The sequence below is a fragment of the Microcaecilia unicolor genome, chromosome 3 (genome assembly GCF_901765095.1).
Source record: "Microcaecilia unicolor chromosome 3, aMicUni1.1, whole genome shotgun sequence".
Lineage (NCBI taxonomy): Eukaryota > Metazoa > Chordata > Amphibia > Gymnophiona > Siphonopidae > Microcaecilia > Microcaecilia unicolor.
This window is the reverse complement of record NC_044033.1, coordinates 483,600,075-483,621,335: the sequence shown is the minus strand read 5'-3', so window position 1 is coordinate 483,621,335 and position 21,261 is coordinate 483,600,075. Positions and strand designations below refer to the sequence as shown.

General features: G+C 41.5%; 1 protein-coding gene across 5 annotated transcripts in view; it reads right to left on the bottom strand.

The window, feature by feature from the left end:
- The window catches only part of MYO6 (myosin VI), a 407,005-nt gene that overhangs the window by 111,370 nt on the left and 274,374 nt on the right, over positions 1–21,261 (bottom strand). For all 5 annotated transcript variants that reach the window (XM_030199055.1, XM_030199058.1, XM_030199059.1 and 2 more), the window contains exons 20-23: positions 13,954–14,047; positions 10,373–10,503; positions 10,125–10,202; positions 9,645–9,774 (exon numbers count right to left, since the gene is read on the bottom strand). In XM_030199055.1, coding sequence (XP_030054915.1) covers positions 9,645–9,774; positions 10,125–10,202; positions 10,373–10,503; positions 13,954–14,047 — 433 coding nt within the window. The remainder of the gene's footprint in view (positions 1–9,644; positions 9,775–10,124; positions 10,203–10,372; positions 10,504–13,953; positions 14,048–21,261) is intronic.

Below are 21,261 nucleotides of genomic sequence, written 5' to 3'. Positions count from 1 at the left end.
GACAGACTGCCACAGGAGCTGATCGACAAGGTAACATAACATAGTAACATAGTAGATGACAGCAGAAAAAGACCTGCAAGGTCCATCCAGTCTGCCCAACAAGATAAATTCATATGTGCTACTTTTTGTGTATACCTTACCTTGATTTGTATCTGTCATTTTCAGGGCACAGACCATATAAGTCTGCCCAGCACTATCCCTGCCTCCCAACCACCGGCTCTGGCACAGACCGTATAAGTCTGCCCAGCACAATCCCCGCCTCCCAACCAGCCCCCCCTCCAACCACTGGCTCTGCCACCCAATCTCGGCTAAGCTTCTGAGGATCCATTCCCTCGGAACAGGATTCCTTTATGTTTATCCCACGCATGTTTGAATTCCGTTACCGTTTTCCTCTCCACCACCTCCCGTGGGAGAGCATTCCAAACATCCACCACCCTCTCCGTGAAAAAATACTTCCTGACATTTTTCTTGAGTTTGCCCCCCTTCAATCTCATATCATGCCCTCTAGTTCTACAGCCTCCCCATCTCCGGAAAAAGGTTCGTTTGCGGATTCATACCTTTCAGATATTTGAACGTCTGTATCATATCACCCCTGTTTCTCTTTTCCTCCAGGGTATACATGTTCAGGTCTGCAAGTCTCTCCTCATACGTCTTGTAACGCAAATCCCATACCATTCTCGTAGCTTTTCTTTGCACCGCTTCAATTCTGTTTACATCCTTAGCAAGATACGGCCTCCAGAACTGAACACAATACTCCAGGTGGGGCCTCACCAACGACTTATACACAGGGGCATTAAAACCTCTTTTCTTCTGTTGGTCACTCCCCTCTCTATACAGCCTAACAACCTTCTACTTACGGCCACCGCCTTGTCACACTGTTTCATCGCCTTCAGATCCTCAGATACTATCACCCCAAGATCCCTCTCCCCGTCGGTACCTATCAGACTCTCACCGCCTAACACATACATCTCCCATGGATTTCTACTCCATAAGTTTATCACTTTGCATTTCTTCGCATTGAATTTTAATTGCCAAACCTTAGACCATTCTTCTAGCTTCCTCAGATCCTTTTTCATATTTTCCACTCCCTCCCGGGTGTCCACTCTGTTACAAATCTTAGTATCATCCGCAAAAAGGCAAACTTTACCTTCTAACCCTTCAGCAATGTCACTCACAAATATATTGAACAGAATCGGTCCCAGCACCGATCCCTGAGGCACTCCACTACTCACCTTTCCCTCCTCCGAGCGAATTCCATTTACCACCACCCTCTGGTGTATGTCCGTCAATCAGTTCCTAATCCAGTTCACCACTTCGGGTCCTATCTTCAGCCCGTCCAGTTTGTTCAAGAGCCTCCTGTGGGGAACCGTGTCAAAAGCTTTGCTGAAATCTAGGTAGATTACATCTATAGCACATCCCTGATTTAATTCTCCAGTCACCCAGTCAAAGAATTCAATGAGATTCGTTTGGCACGATTTCCCTTTGGTAAAACCATGTTGTCTTGGATCTTGCAACTTACTGGCTTCCAGGAAATTCACTATCCTTTCCTTCAGCATCGCTTCCATTACTTTTCCAGGCTTACCGGCCTGTAGTTTCCAGCTTCTTCCCTATCACCACTTTTGTGATTAAGAACTTCCCAAAGCAACTGAAGGCTTGTGTTAAAGCTGGGGGTGGACACCGAACATTCACAGTGACTGCAAAATTCTGGCACATTGTTAATTGTATTAATTGAATGATGTTATTTTATTGTGTTTTAGCTCAAACATTTTTAATGAGCAAAAATCACTAGGCAGGAACGCTAAAATGTCAGTATAATCAACATATCCTGGCCGCTGTCGTGGACAGGATGCTGGGCTCGATGGACCCTTGGTCTTTTCCCAGTATGGCATTACTTATGTACTTATTACTTCAATTGAGGGAGTTGGTGGGTTATAAGTCCATTATAACAAAACATCAAAGCTTAAGATAATTAAATGCTGTTGAACATGCTGTAAGTATGATGAACTAAATAAGTACTAAAATTTCTCTGACATTCAAAGCAGTTGCTGAAAAATAAAAATCAAAACAACTCTACAGGTTTTTTTTTTTTGCCTCACTTTGTATAAAGCACACCACCTAACTTCAATCACACATATCTAAAAAGAGGCCATAGCCATGGGTACATCATAGGAGTTCCAAAATGTGCGTGGATTTACAGAATTCACCCAATGCACACCTACATTGGGCACTGGCATTTACACCTGCTTTTAGCAGGCATAAGTACTATACCTAAAAGTTAGGTGCAGAATCCACACAGAACACTATTCTATAAAGAGAGCACTCCCTTTATAGAACAAGCGCTTAGCACTCAAGGTTTTTGGGGCAAAAGTTCAGTGCCATTTATTGAATTCCTTCTTAAATGGCACAGTCCGCAGCACTTAGGGATAGATTCAGTAAATGGTGCTCATAAATCATAACCGAAAATAATCAGCACTCAAAGATGAGAGCACATTATACAATAGTATTGAGTGCCAATTTCAATGCTGAAATTTGGGCGCCAGGACTTACGTCTGATGAATCTAGGTATAATTCTTGGCGCCCAATTTAGGCACACATCCCTAGTATTTTAGGAACGCTCCTGACCCGCCCATGCTCCTCTCATGGCCATGACACCTTTTGGGTTGCATACTATAGTATTTGGATGCACATTGTTATAGAACAGAACATAGCAAGATGTGCGCCCAATCCCAAATTAGTACCGATTAGTGCTAATTAGCACCCAATTATCAGCACTAATTGAACTGTGAGCCAGTTTAGTAGGGCGCACACCTTGAATTGGCACCCAAATTTTGGCGCCCAATTTTGGGCACCATATATAGAATGAGGGGGTTAATGTGCACTAAATCCATTAGTGCAACTTAGTAAAAAGACCCCTTTATTTTTTGTAAAATCTGATTTGTAAAGCAAATTTCATTCTCAGTTTTAATATGTGCTAATAGCAAATGAGGTGCTTTGCATAATTTGGTTTGAGATTGTGATCCATATTTTTTATCTTTACCTTTAATATTGTTAACAAATTTTACGGTGATACACTTTGTGAACAAGTCTGCTTTGCCTCCTGCTGCTGTGTTGGGATTCTTATTTTGTGAAAGTGTGGCGAAACAGGAGACTTATGCCTGTTATTTATTATGTTGCTGTATGACATCTTTTCCCCCCTCAGTGCATTGCCCTTAATTGGCCAGTGAGTGGTACCTGCCCTGTGCTTTAAAGTTGCAGCTGTTTTCTTTTCAGCTCATCTTCTACAGGAAGAGAGGAAAGCCTCTGATGGAAAGTAACCTGCACTACGACAAACTCCCTCAATGTTAATGCTCTAGGCCCTAATTGGCCTTGAAGTGCAAGATCCAGCCAGAATGTGCTGGAATCCTCCAGTCTCAGAGTGGGAGTGTGAAGAGTAGAGACCTCTGCACTGAGACCCTGCTCAAATCCTGTGAGCAGTTATTTTTTCTGAACTCCCTGAGTACTACTTAGGTAGTAGGAAAGTGTCTACATAGTAACATAGTAGATGACGGCAGAAAAAGACCTGCACGGTCCATCCAGTCTGCCCAACAAGATAAACTCATATGTGCTAGTTTTTTGTGTATACCTTACCTTAATTTGTACCTGTCTTTTTCAGGGCACAGACCGTTTAAGTCCGCCCAGTACTATCCCCGCCTCCAAACCACCAGCCCCGCCTCCCACCACCGGCTCTGGCACAGACCGTATAAGTCTACCCAGCACTATCCCCGCCTCCCAACCACCAGCCCTGGCACAGACCGTATAAGTCTGCCCAGCACTAGCCCCGCCTCCCAACCGTCTCTGTCTAGTTAGTTTTAATGTTGATTCCTGTTATCTTACCTGTTATTGTTTGCTGTTTACACCTTTTCACTGTTCACTGTTCTACCTTTTTCTGATACTAAAACTTTTAGTTTATTAGCTCTGTTGTCCTGGACTGATTCAGAATCCTGGTGGTTTTGTGTTCTTGGTCTATGGGTGTTTTCTAGGAACTGTGGGACCCGTGCAACTGTGGCCCCAGTGTCCTTACAAACCATCATGGAATTAACTTGTGGGTGGGAGACTTGCCCAGAGGCAAGTGGGACCCAGTGCGATGGGTAGAGGGTGTCAGTATAGGAGCGCACGCATAGGTGTAGGCAGACCTGAGCAGTGCTGGGTTGGACCCCTTTAGGTGGCCACTGGGTTAGCCCCAGGTAGGTGCTAGGCATTTCATGACAGAAGGTTTTCCTTGCTCCATCTCAATCACTTAATTTAAATACTAATTCACAAGAAAAAAAAAAAAGCATAACAAATTTTTTTTGTAGGAGTGGACATTTTTGAAACATCCCCTTTATACGTTAAATGGCAAATACTAAACACTATCATTAATAGAGGTCGACCGAATTTTGGTTTTGGATTCGGCACCAAAACCAACACAAAATCTGGATTCAAGTTTCAGTCAAAATGCCTGTGAAATTAAAGAGGAAAATCTTAGGGTCATCCTGCATCCCCACCACCAATCTCTCTTGCATCAATGCTATTACTTTAGCTCAGTAACCCTGGATTCTTGGACATCCTTATCACATACGGTAAAAGCCTCCCATCTCACTACAGCCTCACCAGCACCATTTTGAATCTGCAGTTGCCATCTTGTTCAGTCTCACCAGCATGAGGTACATCCTAAACAATACTTTATATCTATTTTTAACAGTCGCTGCAGAGACCGAAAAAAACTTTGCCGTTCTTTTAAAGACCTCATTCCACTACTGATGTTCCAGTGCTCTCCCTATATCTTCTTCCATGCCATAATGTATATCCCCATTGCCCACTTTCTGCTCTAGTCAGCAGCCTTTAGATCTCTTATCGTATACAGTGTCTCAAATGGAGTAAGATCTGCAGTTATTTCCATCTGTTTTGTTCTTTTTAAAGCATAATGCCAAACCAAGAGGTAGAAAAAAAATCACTTCCCTCTAGGCCACTGGTTCGCAAACCTGATCCTTGGAGGCACCCCAGCCAGTCAGGTTTTCAGGATACCCACAATGAATATTCATGAGAAAGATTTGCATGCACTGTTTCTACTGCGTGCAAATCTCTCTCGTGAATATTCATTGTGGATATCCTGAAAACCTGACTGGCTGGGGTGCCTCCAGGACTAGGCTTGGGAACCACTGCTCTAGGCCCTATCTTTAGGTCAACTCCTTAAACAGCATTAGTCACCACTTGTCCCCAAGAATTGATCCAATGAGTAAAAATCCTTATTCTGTCACTGCCATCATTTCCCATAAATAAATCCTGATGGTTCTCTATGTAGCCTTCCAAAGCCACCACTTCATCTCTCAGTTAAGATATGTTTTCAAGAATCTTTTCTTATAGAAGCAAAATCTACTTTAAGTTTTGAGAACCACTCTTTCAATTCTCCCCTCGAGTTCACCAGTTCCATACTCAATTCATAGCTCTGTTTTTGGGCTATCCCATTATGAGTCCAACTTCTCCCTCTTTCATCTGGCACCATATTGTTCTCTTCTGACAGCCATGACTTTTCTCCAGTGAAGACAACCTTCTTCAACTCCACCATTTCTCCTTTGTGGCAATTTCTACTTTACCTGCCTTTTCTAAGGGGAGCAGAACTCATGATCAACTGCCAAAACCTTGTGCCAAGCAGACGATTTGCACTCCCTTAATTTGTAGTGGTAAAGAGTTTCAGGGCTTAAGCAGCCATCAGCCTGGCAGTAATCACTTCCTCTCCCATAGCCCTTTTAAGATATTAACAGGCCTGACTTGGGACATGCTATCTGCAGTACTGCAGCCAGAACATGTGATATTCCTGGCTGCAGCAACATAAACCAATATTTACTGACAGGTACTTGTAACCTGGATTGGCCACTGTTGGAAGCAGGATATTGGGCTAGATGGACCATTGGTCTGACCCAGTATGGCTACTCTTATGTTCTTATGCACTGTGGATGTCACTAATCTGCAGTACCTTAGTAAATATTACTATAGTAAGATGTGTTATTTTACCATTGTGACAGAACAGTATGTTTTAAGCCTGTGATAATTGTTTTGATATTTTCCTGCAATGTATTTCTCTAATTTGGCCAGCAAGTGGTGCATGTTTATGCTGAAAGCAATTACAGAGAACAGAACTTTTCTTCTTTAATTAATACAGAAAAAGGGGGAAGTGTCTACAGTGATGTAGCCAGCTATTTTCAAATGTTGTTGTTCTAGGCTCTGATTGGCCTGGAGTTTGAAGTTACCCAGGAGCTACTGGCATTTGCTCCAGTTTCAGCCCGAGAAAGAGAGGAGAGAGCTCTTTGCTGAAGCCCTGTAAAAACAGTTATATTTGATAAATGGTGAGCAGCTATATGTCCTGATCTCCCCAGGTACTATGTAGATAGTAAACAAATGTTTAGTTAGTGTTATAATTGATCCATATTTCAGTCACCTGTTATTGCTTTGCTGATTGCACTTTTTCTGTTTCACTGTTCAATTTTTTAGACAATAAACATGTTTCAGTTTATTGCCAGGCACCTGTCTGGATTGATAAAGAAGCCTGGTGGTTTGTGTGTTGGATCTGTGAGTGCTTTCTGGAACTGTAGGACCACTGGGAGCATGGCCTCCAGTAAACTAGAAATCATTAGGGATAATTTCAGAGTAGCAGACTCGCCCAAAAGAGGTTGTGACCAGTCAGTGGGAGGAGGGTGCTAGTGTACAGCACAAGCGGCAGGTGGACCTGAGCTGTACTGGGGATAGACTCTCTGAGAGGCTGCAGGGTAACCCCAAGGAGGGTGGCTAGGTATTTTGTGACAACCATGGCTTTGCAACTACCTATTAAATGCTTCTTCAACATGATATTAAGAAAATATTTTCCTTAGTGGAGGAGTAGCCTAATGGTTAGAGCAGTTGGGTTGAGAACCAGGGGAACTGTGTTCAATTCCCACTGTAGGTCATTGTGACCCTGGGCAAGTCACTTAACCCTCCATAGCCCCAGGCACAAAAAACTTAGATTATGAGCCCAGTAGGGACAGAGAAAGTCATAGGTGGTCAGTGGCCCAACTGTTTGGGGAGGCTAAAGGGGGTGGGGTTAGGGGCGGGCCAGGGGAATGGAGAGGAGGAGGGCTGCCGGTCGGGGAGCTGAGTCAGGAGGGAAGGACCCCTGCGCTTGTGGGGGCAGCAGGAAAAGTCACGGTTGGGCTGGGGAGACTTAGCCTCCCCAATCCTCTTATACGGGGTGCCTATGGAGAAAGTACTTGCATATAATATATGTAAACCAATTTAGTTTACCCAAAGAAAGGTGGTATATCAAATCCATGACCCGTTATCAAAATATTGCAAATTGCATTTTCAAAAGATGATCATCTAAGTACTATGGGCAAGGTTGGCTTGGCTTCACTTCACTGTTTAAACAAAAGAACAGACTAGAAGCAGGAGTTCAGCCTATAAATACTCCAGTGACTGATATGCATTGAACTATATAACACAATATAATGTCTTATATTCCTCCATAAGAGTTTTGATTCTACACGGATGACAGCCTCTAGAATTCTTATCAAAGGGGAGAAAGAGCTCAGTCACATACAGCTTAGTTATTGCTGACAAACAAAGGGCTGGATTCAGTAAATGGTGTTTAAAATTTGGCGCGGAATAGTGTTCTATAATGGCCATTCTGGGATCAGTGCCCTTTATAGAATATCGCATATTGCTGGGATCTGCACTCAACAGTAAATCCTGGCGTGCAAGTTGGGCGTGGATCTGCACTATTTTATTACATGTGCGCATTTTAAGGGAATGCCTCTGAACCGCCCATGTCCCTCTCATGGTCACACCCCTTGCGGAACCTCAAAGAAATGCGCTCTATTCTATAAATGGACGCAGAAGTGTGTTTTCGGGCGGATCTGCTGTTTCTGCCCTGTTTCAGTGCCTTGAATCCATTAGAACACTTTTCCGCACCAAAGTAACACCTAACGTTCCACACCACATATAGAATTCCCCTGAAAATAATTATCAACTGCTAACTCCAATATATTCAAACTTATTTCTGTTCTTTACAAAGTTCAAAATGGCAGACCATGAGATCCAAGATGGTGGTGCAACAAGGATCGCTGCAATGAGTGCGCCCATTTGAACTTTAACGTTTGTTACTACCTTATCCTCCTCGCTGGGAGTATGCCGAAGAGAAGGTGAAGCTGAAGGGTCTTCTCTCCCCGAAGCTGGAGACTCCAGCTTTTTGTCAACCGTCTATTGCACCACTTACCACTCACTCCTTGTTACCGGATGGTTTCTGTCCTTTCCGGGGCAGGGAAGAGACCCGGACTGGATAGCGTACCGTCGCTCAGCCCGGCAGGACCAGAAACCCTCCTATCCCACAGCTAGCAGAGTAGCTTGTTCCAGTTTCTCCCCCCATGGATTGTGGGATGTCAGAGCTGGACGAGAAGTGAGCGCTGACCGCAGTTGTGTCAGGGGAGACTTCTGTTGCTGGCTTGACCCAGCAGCATTTTCGGGTAGTCAGCGATCTCTGGCTATGGCATCAGCAGACCTCCCCTGTTGGGGTGATTTCTTCATCTTCTGCTTTTTACTTCGGAGGTGGTTTCTTTGTTTACAGCTGTGCTTCAGCCATTATCAAGACTTAAACAGATCTCTTTGGACTCAATTTGGATGGCACTTGAGTCCTTACATAAGGTTTGCATTTCTTTTATGTCTGTTTCTTTAAATAATGATGTGCAAGTGAGAGAAGTCAAGACTCAAGTTCATTCTATTGTGGTTAAACAAACCCAATTAGAATTGGCAGTAACAAAGATCCAGGATAATTAGGCTCAGATTGTTGGAGACAGACTATTGACTCACTGTAAGGTGGAAAACTTGGAAACTTTGTGAGGAACTTAAATTTAAGATATTTCATAAATTTCTAAAGGAAGTTTTTAAGTATTCTGAGCAGTCTTTTCCACCAGTGCAAAAGTTATAGTATACACTGAATGTTCAGTTTGGATGCAATAACATTGATGGAACAGACGGTGGAGAAAATTTAAAAAAAAAAAAAAAAAAGAGCTACATTGCTTGTATCCTTTGTTTTTCACAAGATAAGGATGCCTTGTTGAGATTACTGCTTCAAAAACTGCAGCCCATCTTTTTGGGTTGGAAGGTGCAGATTTTCCCAAGCTTTTCTAAATGGATCCAAGAAAGGAGAAGAAGTTCTTGGGTATGAGACAAGTGGTATCTTGTCTCATTTCCAGTTGTGTTTTCCCTGTAAATGTATTCTTTTCTTTAAGGATAAAAACTACATTTTCTTTGAACCGCCTCAGTTGCACAACGTTTTGAACTCAAAGGGTATCTTGGGCTCTTTGTGTAATGAGTCTGCTAGTTAGAAGTGTTACCTTGTCTTTCTTTGTTTCCTTTCTTTTTTTTTTATCCTAACTTCCCCTGGATATTACTTTTGGCTCTCTTTAAATTGTGGACTAATTAGCCTACACAAAGCTTTAATTTGATTAAATATTGTAATTTTTTTCCCTAAGTATTGCTTGTGTCTATTTCTAGGTAATTTTCTTGTCAAAGATGATTTTGTCTTTGTAAAATTTTAAATTGAATAATTTTTTTTTAAGTACAAAATGGCAGAGGCAGTAAATGGAAAAACTACATACATTTAATGACAGACAGCGCACACCACTGAACCTTTTTCCAGCGGCTGCAGATGAGCCAGTGATCAACACGCTTAATCAGCTCTGCTAAATGATCAGGATCAGACTTCATGATTTGATCAAATTCTGCAAACTGAAAAGTGAAAACAATAATTTTAGAGAAGTACCACTGAAAACAGAAATCTACAATGTAATGTAGCTGCCTAAACAAGCAAATTAAGTACAATGAATTATTCCATTTTTCATCCCTGTAGGATGTTTAACTTGCCGATTCACAATAAAGTAATCAAATTCCTCCACTTGGCAAATTTGTAACCAAGAGCCTTAAAACAACTGGCACTCAAAAGTTAAAAGCTATCAGAAGCAATGTCTTAAGATCTCATTTTAACAGAATGGGTTTTTCATTATTCTAGATTCTTTGTGCCCAATTTACAAAGTAACCACTTACCTTGCCAGGTCTAAAAAAACACCTTTGTTACTTACCTTGCCAGGTCTAAAAAACACCTTTGTTAAACCAAATTTGTAGTCAATGTCATTTAAGCCTAAAGCTTTGAACAGGGCCTACAATATAAAAGAAATATTAATCAGCTGAAGTGATGCCCAATGAAAAAACATTCTTCAGAGCACACAATAAAATGATTAAAAGCTGAATCATTTCACTCAGTTTCGCTCAGCATGAGAAAGAGCAGAATTGCTCCAGGCCATTGACTCTGGTAGTAGGATCTTAATACCTTGCAGAAGAGCCGGGGATCCAGGCGAGAAAGTTTAGCAGGCATATACTTCTTATACATGTTGTACAGCTCGTGAAATGAGGCCCGTGATGGGAAACCGCCCTGCATCAAGTCCAGGACAGACACCATGCCTGCAAAACAAGTGAATAATAAAGATTACATGGGAAATTTAAATGATAGCATACTGCAGAGCTATAAATGGTTAGTAAATACTGGCAATTAGAGAGGTCAGAAGCAACAGCCATGTGCTGGGACTGAAATAAGCACTTACAGGCTGTAGCACATCTCTGCAGCCTGCGCTTCTAAAGAGGGGCCCTAAGACAATTCCCAAACTGGACTCTATCCAACGGAGCAGTCCAATTAGCTTTAATATCAAGACTAAAGTGGTGGTGGTGAACAAGTGATGAAGAATTTTGAAAGCTACAATGACGATAGACAAGAATATCTTATAGTCTGCACACTAGGAAGGAGTTAATCGAAAACCTAGGCCTCAGGCCTCATTTCAGATTTGCTAACTGCAAAAACATCCATGCTAATTTTTTCACAGAAAACCTCATCGTGAAGCATTGCGCCTGTGATCAGACATCTGCACTTTCTGTTTAACTATTCAAGTACCCATCTGCCAATGGCTTTCTACTTATAAAATTGCTGGTTTGTACTTGAACTGTCGACAGAAAAACCTGGTGCACTGGGACAAACACAGAATGATAGCCAGGATTATGATAGAGAACTGTCCATTGATTTGGAGTCTTTTTCCTGAGCAAAAGTACAGCAGGAAGTGTTTCTGTTCTTGAATGTGAGTAGCATTCTTGTTTGATGCATTCTGAATTTAAGTACCCTTGCACTTTTCTCATAGTTTGGATAGATTTTAAACCTGCATCAAATGATGGGGCTCCAGCATTAGCTATTTATGCTAGAAAATGGATCCAGGAAGTGAAGAGGTACAAACCAGCAGCACCAAAAGTCCAAATCATAGAACAGCAGCCAAAAAGAACAAACCAGTTGCCATGAAACAAATGAAATATAATAAGAAAGCAACCTTTGGTAAAGAGCATGTTGTTATTGTCCTATCATAAAGATGTTTTTAGTAATTGCCCAACATGTTTTGGCAGCAAACTGCCAGCATCAGGGGCACATTTGATCCTCATATTAGGAACACATAACCACATTCCAGGTTTAACAGGTCACTGTGACAGCATCGGGAACATAACCGGTTGACATCTTACTAGATTTCTATATCCTATAACAGTGGTCTTCACTAATTTGTAAGTCAGGGCCACTTTAGATCCAAATGAGCTGAAGGAGAGTCACAAAATATCTTCCCATATAGGGCCACAACACTGCTGACCAGTGTATGTCAATAGTTTTCTAGTGCAAAAGAAAAACCAAGGACTCCAGAGGAAAAGGATAAAAACTATTAACACAAAATTAATTTTAAAAAGGAGTAACAATTAAAGTCCTTTTGAAGATTCTTGCCGCAGAGGCAAAAACTCACAGTAATAACTTTTACAGATACATCAGATGCAGAAAAAATCTGAAGGAATCTGTGGGACTGAAGGAGCAAAAGGGGAATTCAGGGAGGACAAGGCCATAGTGGTGAGACTGAAAGAATTCTTTACTTCGGTCTTTATGGAAGAAGATTTAAGAGATCTACCTGTACTAGAAAGGGTTTTCAAGGGTGAAGAATTGAAAGAATTCTTGGTGAACCTGGAAGACATAATGAGCCAAATCGACAAATAAAAGAGAAGTAAATCACCTGAGCAGGATGGCATGCACCCTAGGGTACTGAAAGAACTCAAACATGAAATTGCTGACTGCTGTAACCGGTTGCTAAAATTATCTGTAGTACCTGAAGATTGGAGGGTGGCCAATGTAATACTAATTTTTAAAAAGAGTTCATGGTGATCGGGAAATTACAGACCGGTAAGCCTGAATTCAGTGCTGGGCAAAATAGCGGAAACTATTATAGAGAATAAAATTACAGAACACATAGACAAACATGGTATAGGATTCAGCCAAAGGAAGTCTTGACTCACCAAATTGATTCATTTCTTTGAAGGTGTGAATAAACATGTGGATAACCATGAGCTGGTTGATGTAGTGTATCTAGATTTTCAGAAAGCTTTTGGCAATCTTCCTCATAAGAGACTCTGAAGAAAATTAATGAGGGATAGGAGGCAATGTTGCCAAAGGTTGTAGTAACAGCAGTTAGCTTATCTGGGTTTAAAAAAGGTTTAGAGAAGACATAGGCAAGCCACTGCTTCTCCTGGGATTGGTAGCATGGAATTTTGGTACTTATTGGTGTTTCTGCCAGGCACTTGTTTGGTGCTTATATGTAGAATGCATGACTCCTGACCCAGGTGTGGTGGCGCTGAAACATGGGTCCATGTTGAGTCCCTTGATCATCTGTTATAGAATCCTGATACAGTTGATATCGCCCATAAAGACATTATTTTATCTACTTTCAAGTGTGCCCTTTGAACTTTACTGAAAACCATTCGTCTATCCCTACTTTTTTTGCCTCATACATCTTCAACCCCCACCCCCACCCCACCCCCTCTCTCCTAGGAAAATCCACTGTTTATTTCTAGGATAAGCAGAATAAAATCTGTTTTACTGTTCTGGGATCTTGCCAGGTACCTGTGACCTGGATTGGCCATTGTTGTAAACAGGATACTGGGCTTGATGGACCTTCGGTCTGTCCCAGTATGGTAACACTTTTGTTCTTATGTTTTTATGCTTAATTACTGAAAAATGTCAGTTGGCAATGACAACACAGTCATATTAGGACAAAATTCAAGAAAGGGAAAGGGGATAGGGGATGGGATTTGATATACTGCCTTTCTGTGGTTATAACAAAAGTGGTTTACATATTATATACAAGTACTTACATAGGAGGGGTAAGGGTAGAGGGAGGGATTGGTAGGGCAGGAGGGTAAGGGAGGGGACACACCTAAAGGGCAATACTGTTTAGGCAACTTACACACGTGGCTTTGATATTAAATGAGCAATCTTGCCAGACAATTGATAAGTTTGTTTTTTTTGTTGTTGTTAATATCAGTGTGTGACAATGCCCAAGGAGTACTAGTAGGCACTGGGAGGGGGGGAGGGGGAGAAAATATAAATGTCGTATTGTAATTTGCTGTGTTGATTGTATGGTGTTGGATGACATTTCTTGTAAGTAACTTCTTTGACAAGTACCTGTTCAATTGTCAATTACAACTAATAAAAAAAGATTTAAACATATACAAGTACTTATTTTGTACCTAGGGCAATGGAGGAACAGGTGATTTGGTCAGAGTCACAAGGAGCTGCAGTGGGAGTTAAACGCAGTTTCCCTGATTCTCAGGCCACCGCACTAACCATTATCAACTGATATCCCTATTAATGTTTTATGTAATGTCTTCTTTATCAATTTAATGAAAGAAAATTTGACATGAAAATTGCAATTCCAGGTGATTCAACTCTGTTCAGAATTATGTAATTAAATCCTAAATGGATTTCGGAGATAAAAGATTGAGACTTGCTGCTCTAGAAAACCTGCAAGAGACCTCTACATTGTTTATAAAAAAAACTTTTACCTGAACATTGAAGCTGAGACAGAATCTGTGCCCCTTCAAACTGGTGGCTCGTCATCTTTAAATTGGGCTTGATACATCGAATAAAACTGGAGCCCTATTGATAAGACGGCAACTTAATTAAGCATGTTCAGTATACAACTACATAAACTGAATAATGCAACTTGCATTTTTCCACAAATAAAATACAACCCAATGCTCCCAGGGAGCCTCTTAGAAGAGAAATGTGGACAAGGTCAGCGCAAAGGACTGGGGTGCCCTAAGCAAACTTTTGCATCAGTGCCCTCTCTCACCAGTGCCTCCTGAATTGCACACTGCCTGTGATCTAGTATTTCACACTCCACTCCCCTGCACACAATCCAGTATCTCCTCCCCACCCCCTCGGCCTACCTTCAAACTTGTCTTTACCCCTAGAGGTCACTGGCAGTGATTCAAACATGCTGCCTGCAGCCAGCCTCAGGGTTGCCAGATGGAAAAAATTTTCCCCACCCAAACCAGCCCAAAACCCGCCCAAAGTCAAACCCCGCCCCTGACACCCCCACCCCCGCCGTCATCAACCCCGCCCCCGCCGTCATCAACCCCGCCCCCACCATCATCGGCCTGGCTCTTCCGTCACCAGCCCCGCCTCCCCGTCATCGGCCCTGCCCAGAATGTCACTAACCCGCCCAAAACATCACTAGCCCCGCCCCGCGGCCCGAAAAAACACTAAAAAAACCGCCGAAAGACCCCAAAAACAAGCCCAAAAAACCGTGACCCGCCGCAGGCAAAAATTTCCCGCGGCAGGTCGTGGAAAACCGCCCAATTGGGCCGGAAAACCGCCCACCTGGCAACACTGGCCAGCCTGGAGCCTTCCCTCTGCTGTATGCAGACCCACTGGAAACAGGAAGTTGAATCAGAGGGGGAGGGATGTGAGAGTAAAGGATCCAGGCCAACTGCAGGCTGTGTGTGTCAACTGCTGCAACTGCCAGCAACCTCTAGGAGTAAAGACCAGGTAGACCAGGGGAGGAGGAGCATTGAGAGAACAGGGGGGATGATGAACCATAAGTGGAGGGGGTGAAGGCAAAATATCTTGAGGGACCTAGAGGGAAAAGGGATTTTGGCACTCTATCACCAGCGCCCTGAGCTAGTGTCTCACCTGATCTGTAGGTTAAGCCGGTCCCGAGTGACCTGACATATTGCCCCCCTCACAACATCCCAAATATACATCTTAAGCAAATACTGAAAACAAAAGATTTGTGATAATCTTGACAAAGCAAAGCCATTAAGACAAGCAGAAATGTCACAGTTCTCACCAAAGCATACCCAGTAACTTACATACATCAAACTCGTTTTTTGCTTAGCAGCTACAGTTTAATGCAATGGTATAAAATAAGTTTAAGACTAATATGTCTAGAAGGAATTCTATTGTGCCACCAGTGTATTTCAACACATGATGCGTTAGGTTTCAAAGTTCAATCCCCTGCATTGTTATCTACAGTATCCTATTTTCTTTAGTCTCATGAAAATTTATAAGTGAATTTCTGGTACTAGGTACTATTTTACTGAAATACTGGATAAAATCTCTTAAAACAGCTATTGAACCATTTCACTAAATTGTAAACCACAGTGAAGAGCTTTTTTGACCTGCAACACCATAAGAGGCACAACAGGTAACAATTCCTCTGCAGTTTTAAAAACAGTTGAAGATTTGCTGTCAACAGTTTTACCTGATGTTTCTCTTTCTTAATAGAAATACAGTCAAATCAATGACAGCACTACAAATACCACCCACTTCTCCATGCTTTATTCTGAGAAGACTGAAGTGCAAAATACCCATGATAAACAAGAAATTACTGCAAGTTCAGAATGTAGCAGGCAGAAACACAGACAGGTTTTAAGAGGTGGGATCACATTTCTCCTGTTCTACTAATGCTTCATTGTTTTCCAGAGTATTACAGGGTTCAGTTTAAAGAGCATTTATGGTTTGGCTCCTTATTTGAAAGAAAAGCCACAGGTTTACTGACCTGTTAGCAGCCTGAATTCTTTGCAAGATATGTAATTATAGGTCCCTTCAGTCTCTAGGGCTAGACTGCCAAGCAGAAAACAGCTTTCCAGTTAAAGCCCTTCAGTATTGGGAAGACCTTCCTAAGGACCTATGCCTTTAACCAGAATGTATGCCTTTTAAGCTCTCTTTAAAGACATGTTATTTTCAAACAGGTATTTTTGGGCCAAACTGCTGGATGGCTGCACATGATTATCTGTATCTGAATTGAAAAAAACATGGGATAAGCACAGATGATCTATAAGGGAAGGATTGTAGAGGTTATAAACTGGTATGAATGGGCAGACTAGAAAGGATGTGGTCTTCATCTGCCATCATTTTCTGTTTCTAGGTAATTTAATGTTCTTTGTATTTATTGCTATCTAGCATTGTTTATTTGTGATGTACATTACTCTGAGCAATTAATTTTTCTGAATGGATATAAATTAAATGGAAAAATATATTTTTAAATCAAGTCTTGCCCCACAATACTATTTAAAATATTTTATACACACATTATGTTACAGAATACTTCAGGTCACTCCTTGCAAAATGATTTCATAAAAAACTAAAAATTAATATTTTAAAAATACAATTGACAGTAACATCTGGTATAGAAAGTGCCCTTCTGTAGCCCCTTCCAATGCAACCTTCGAAAGCTAATCAAGAAATGTATTAAGTTATGTCCAATAAAAAAGATTTCATCTAATTTTCTTTTCAATGCATACCCTTAATCGGAGACCTGCTGGGTGAATAGGAAATGTCTGACACTATTACACCGTTACCAGATGCTATAAAACAAAATACTGTTTTCATCTGAAAGCTTCAAATGACCATTCTGCCTGAAATGCAAGACAGAACATCCAAGCTATGAGGAGCCCTGCCAGCACTGAAAACCATCAGAAAACAATTAGTCACTGCATGCTGGAGATGTGTAGTGACTTACTCAGCAGGATACCTGACCAGGATGGAAAGAATTGCTGATCTGAAGCATGTTCAGAAGCTGTTCACATACCTAGGGGGCTAATTTTAATAGGTATTTCCATGGGCAGCAATTGCTTGAACTATATCCATGTAAACTGATGCACATAACTCTATAAGCATAGAAGTTGTATTCAATCTGAGCAGACATATTCCTAGAGACAGAGCTGAGGAATGTTTTAAAAATCTGCACATATCCAAGCAAAATAAGGCAGGAAGTGTGTATGCTACTAGGTATACAAATTTCTAAATGGAGAGAACTGTGCTCAAATAATAGGAAATCCAAAACAGAAAAAACAAATGCATCCAAAAGGATTTCAGGTCTTAAATTTCCTCTGTGAAGGTACAACCTCAAAAAAGCATATAGCTTCCAGTTCATGTCTAATGACTTAAAAGACGGAGATAACTTGGAAATGAAAACAATTTGGAACATTTAACCTGTGCAGCTTTTTCATGACCAGTGATTGGAACAGCTTTTTTTCCACAACACACCGTGTGAGCGGTTAGAATCTGAGGTCTTTTTTCTCCACTTCTTAATATATTTGGAATATTTCTTTTCTTATAGCAAAACTGGTACAGTATACTAATATAACTGTCATGTGTGCTTTGGATTTTCTATACTAGTAGGTATAAATGTGTACTGGTACTTTCCATCTAGTAATTTTCAAAGGGAAATGTTTTCCCTCTGAAAGCCAATATACGCATTCTTGTTACTCAAGTTATGCACTCTGTACTCATGAAGCCCATAAAATTCCAAAAAGGGGATTCATCTCACTGCAAAAGTTAGGAAAACAAATACAATTCAAAAGCAATTACATATAAATATGCTTGGAGAGGATGTGGTTCCAGTTCTATGCACTGGTGGCATTAAAGTGTCTGGGGTTTGTGTATAAATGAGGACTCTGTTCAGTACGTTAGCTATAAATTTACTAAAATTTACTAAAATGACAGCAGCCGTCATCTAGAAAAGAAATATATAAGGAAGGTGATTTTCAAATCCTTTTCAATGGATACAATGCTTTACTTGAGGAAATGGGTTTACTGAAATTGCCCATCCTGTGTTTGGGAAAAATTATGCATATAGGGGGAGAAGATTCTATATATGCCACCTAAAAAAAAAAAAAAAAAAAAATCGGCAATGAAATCAGTGCCAATTAAGTGTATTCTATTAGGCGCCGATTATAGGATACGCTTAGTTGATATTTCAGCGCCTAAATCTACATGCATCCATTTACACAAATGAAAATGCGGCGTAAATCCCGGCGCATAGGGCCATATTCTATAAGTAGGCACGTAAATTTTGGATCACCCACGAAACACCCATTTCCCCACCCATAACACGCCCCTTTATGCCTGTGCATGTTAGAAGTTCGGTGCACATTGTTACAGAATATGCTTAGCGAGTTGTGCACCTAAATTCCAATCAGTACCAATTAGTGCTCATTATTGCGCATTAGATTATTAAGCAAATTGAGCTGCCCGCATTGCCCACATTTTTGATGCTGCTTTTAACTCCTAACCCTTACTTACTTGTTCAGTACCCTTATTTTATCATCCCCACCTTAGTCCTGTTTGTCTGTCCTAATTAGATTGTAAGCTCTGTCGAGCAGGGACTGTCTCTTCATGTTCAAGTATACAGCGCTGCGTACGTCTAGCAGCGCTATAGAAATAATAATAAGTAGTAGTAGTAATAGAATCTGCACAGATTTCAGAACTGATCTCTAGGCGCACTATATAGAATCCGGGGGATAGGGCTAGATTAAATAAATGGTGCTCAAAATTTGGTGCCGGAAAAATCATTGCTAAGAACAACTCTATAAAGGGTGCATGCCCTTTTCAAAATCACACTTAGTGCTGATTCACTTATGCCTGCTGAAACCAGGTGTAAATGATGGCACTCAACTTGGGCGCACAGAGGATGTAATCTATAAATATGTGCACAACGTTTTGAAGCACACCTGGCACACCCTTGGCCATGCCCCATTTTCAGTTATGCGCTATTAGAGTTAGGCTCCATGCCTTATAGAATAGCATGCAACCAACTATTGATAGTTAAGAGCTTGTTACGCAATTAAGTTGTGTGAATATCTTGGACACATGCAGCCCAAATCAGGGCACATGTAAAGAATCCAGTGGTTAGTGCCACTTCATGCATGCTTTTATCTGTTGTAGGGGTGAGGGGATGTTATCTGTTGTAGGGGTGAGGGGATGGTGTGTTTAGGGGACTAGACTGGGGCAAGATTTGGATTTGGAAATGCATATGTACTTCAACTTCCACAAATATGCATGTATATGTTTCTAATAAAAACTAATGAGGCTTTTTACAAAGCCATGGTAAAAAGTGTCTTGCAGTAGTGTGGACGCGTCTTTTGGACGTGCACTGGGCCACTTTTTAGCATGGCTGTGAAAAAGGCCATTTTTAATGGGCCGGAAAATGGGCGTGCACAAAAATTAAAACTAGAGTGCGCTTATTTACAGCCTGAGACCTTACTGCCACCAACTGACTTAGCAGTAAGGGCTCATGCAGTAACCATGCAGCACACACCAACATGGCTGCGCTGTCGATTACTGCCGGGAACACCACCACAGTAGAAAATAGAAAAATATTTTCTACCACAGGATTTGGCGCACGTCAAACTCGGAATTACAGGCATGCGCATGCGCTACCTTGGCAGTAGTGCCGATTTGGCACACGCTAAATGCACATTAGCCCTCCCACGGCTTTCTAACAGGGCCCCTAAATTGTGCAAATCAGCAGGTGCAGCAACTGTGTAATTTTCAAAGCAACAACACAGGCATAGTCTCATTCTGAACACGAATGCTAAGTCCGTAAGTAAAAGTACCTACAACTTGGCAAATAAGTGGGCAATTTTAAAAACTGCCCTCCAGGAGGGTAATTTCATAAAGTTTAATATTTTAAATTAGTCATCAAGATGGTGTACAAACTAGTAAGATGATAAGTTTCCAAAAAGCATCGCCTTTCCAAGCTTTGCCCCTGTCAAATTCTTTTGCAGAGTTGCATCATTATGATAGGGAAAAATGAAGTACTGTGGTAGAACCAGAGGCAATGAAAATAGCACAACTCCAGAAACATCCCCCAACTAATGACAGAATTGTGAAAAGCAGAAAATTATTACTGCTCGGAGACTCCATTATCAGAGGCATTAACTTAGGAGCACAGTTCAGGGGTTCCAACGTAGTGAAATGTCTTTCAGGTTCTTCAGCTACAAGATGTACAGACCAAATACTGAAAGAGAGAGAAGAGAGCGACGCTTCTAACGCTGATGTTGTAATTCACCTGGGGACAAATGACCTGGCCAACAATAGCAAGTTTACAGCACAGAGAGCGTTCCAGAAGTTTGGGGAGGGACTGAAATCTCTGGTTCGGACTGTGGCTTTTTCTAAAGTAATTCCTACGTTGGGGAGGGGAGAGGAAAGACAACGCAAAACAGAGGAATTCAATAAGTGGTTTGAGTCTTGGAGTAAAGAAGAAGGTTTTAGATACATAGGAGAATGGAGTAATTCGTGGAAAAATAATAGGCTGTACTGTAATGATGGGCTACATCTTTCTGTGATGGGAAAAAGGATCCTTGGGGAAAAATTCAGACAGTATGTTTCTAGACATTTAAACTAGAGGGTGGGGGTGACAAAAGGAAACAGGGGATTTCGGAAAGTCACCACCAGAATAAACATGATGGCAGAGGGAAAGGTCATGTAAATATAAAAAACCACCCAAACTCACTAAGCACATGGAAAGCTAATGCTCGTAGTCTAAGTAAAAAGGTTCAAGACTTGCAAGCCCTGATGTTTGAAGAAAACTTGGATATTGTTGCTATTACGGAGACGTGGTTCAACAATTCTCATGAATGGGATGTGACCGTACCGGGCTATAATCTTTTTAGGAAGGATAGAGAGGGCCGAAGAGGTGGAGGAGTGGCTCTGTATGTGAGAGAGAATATCAGAGCAGCTGAAATGCGGGGATCCTGGAGAAAAGAAGAAGGTTTATGGATCGTCCTGGAAAGAGAAGATGGAACCTGTATCCACACGGGAGTTATCTACAGACCTCCTGCGCAAACGGAGAAGTTAGACAAGGATCTGACAGAAGATATTCAAAAGATTGGTATGAAAGGGGAGGTGCTACTGTTGGGAGATTTCAATTTGTCTGACGTGGATTGGAACGTCCTGTCTGCGGAATCGGAAAGAAGTAGGGAGATTGTGGATGCCTGTCAAATTGCCTTGCTCAGACAAATGGTGACGGAACCCACAAGGGAAAGGTCGATGCTGGATCTAGTGCTCACTAATGGAGGTAG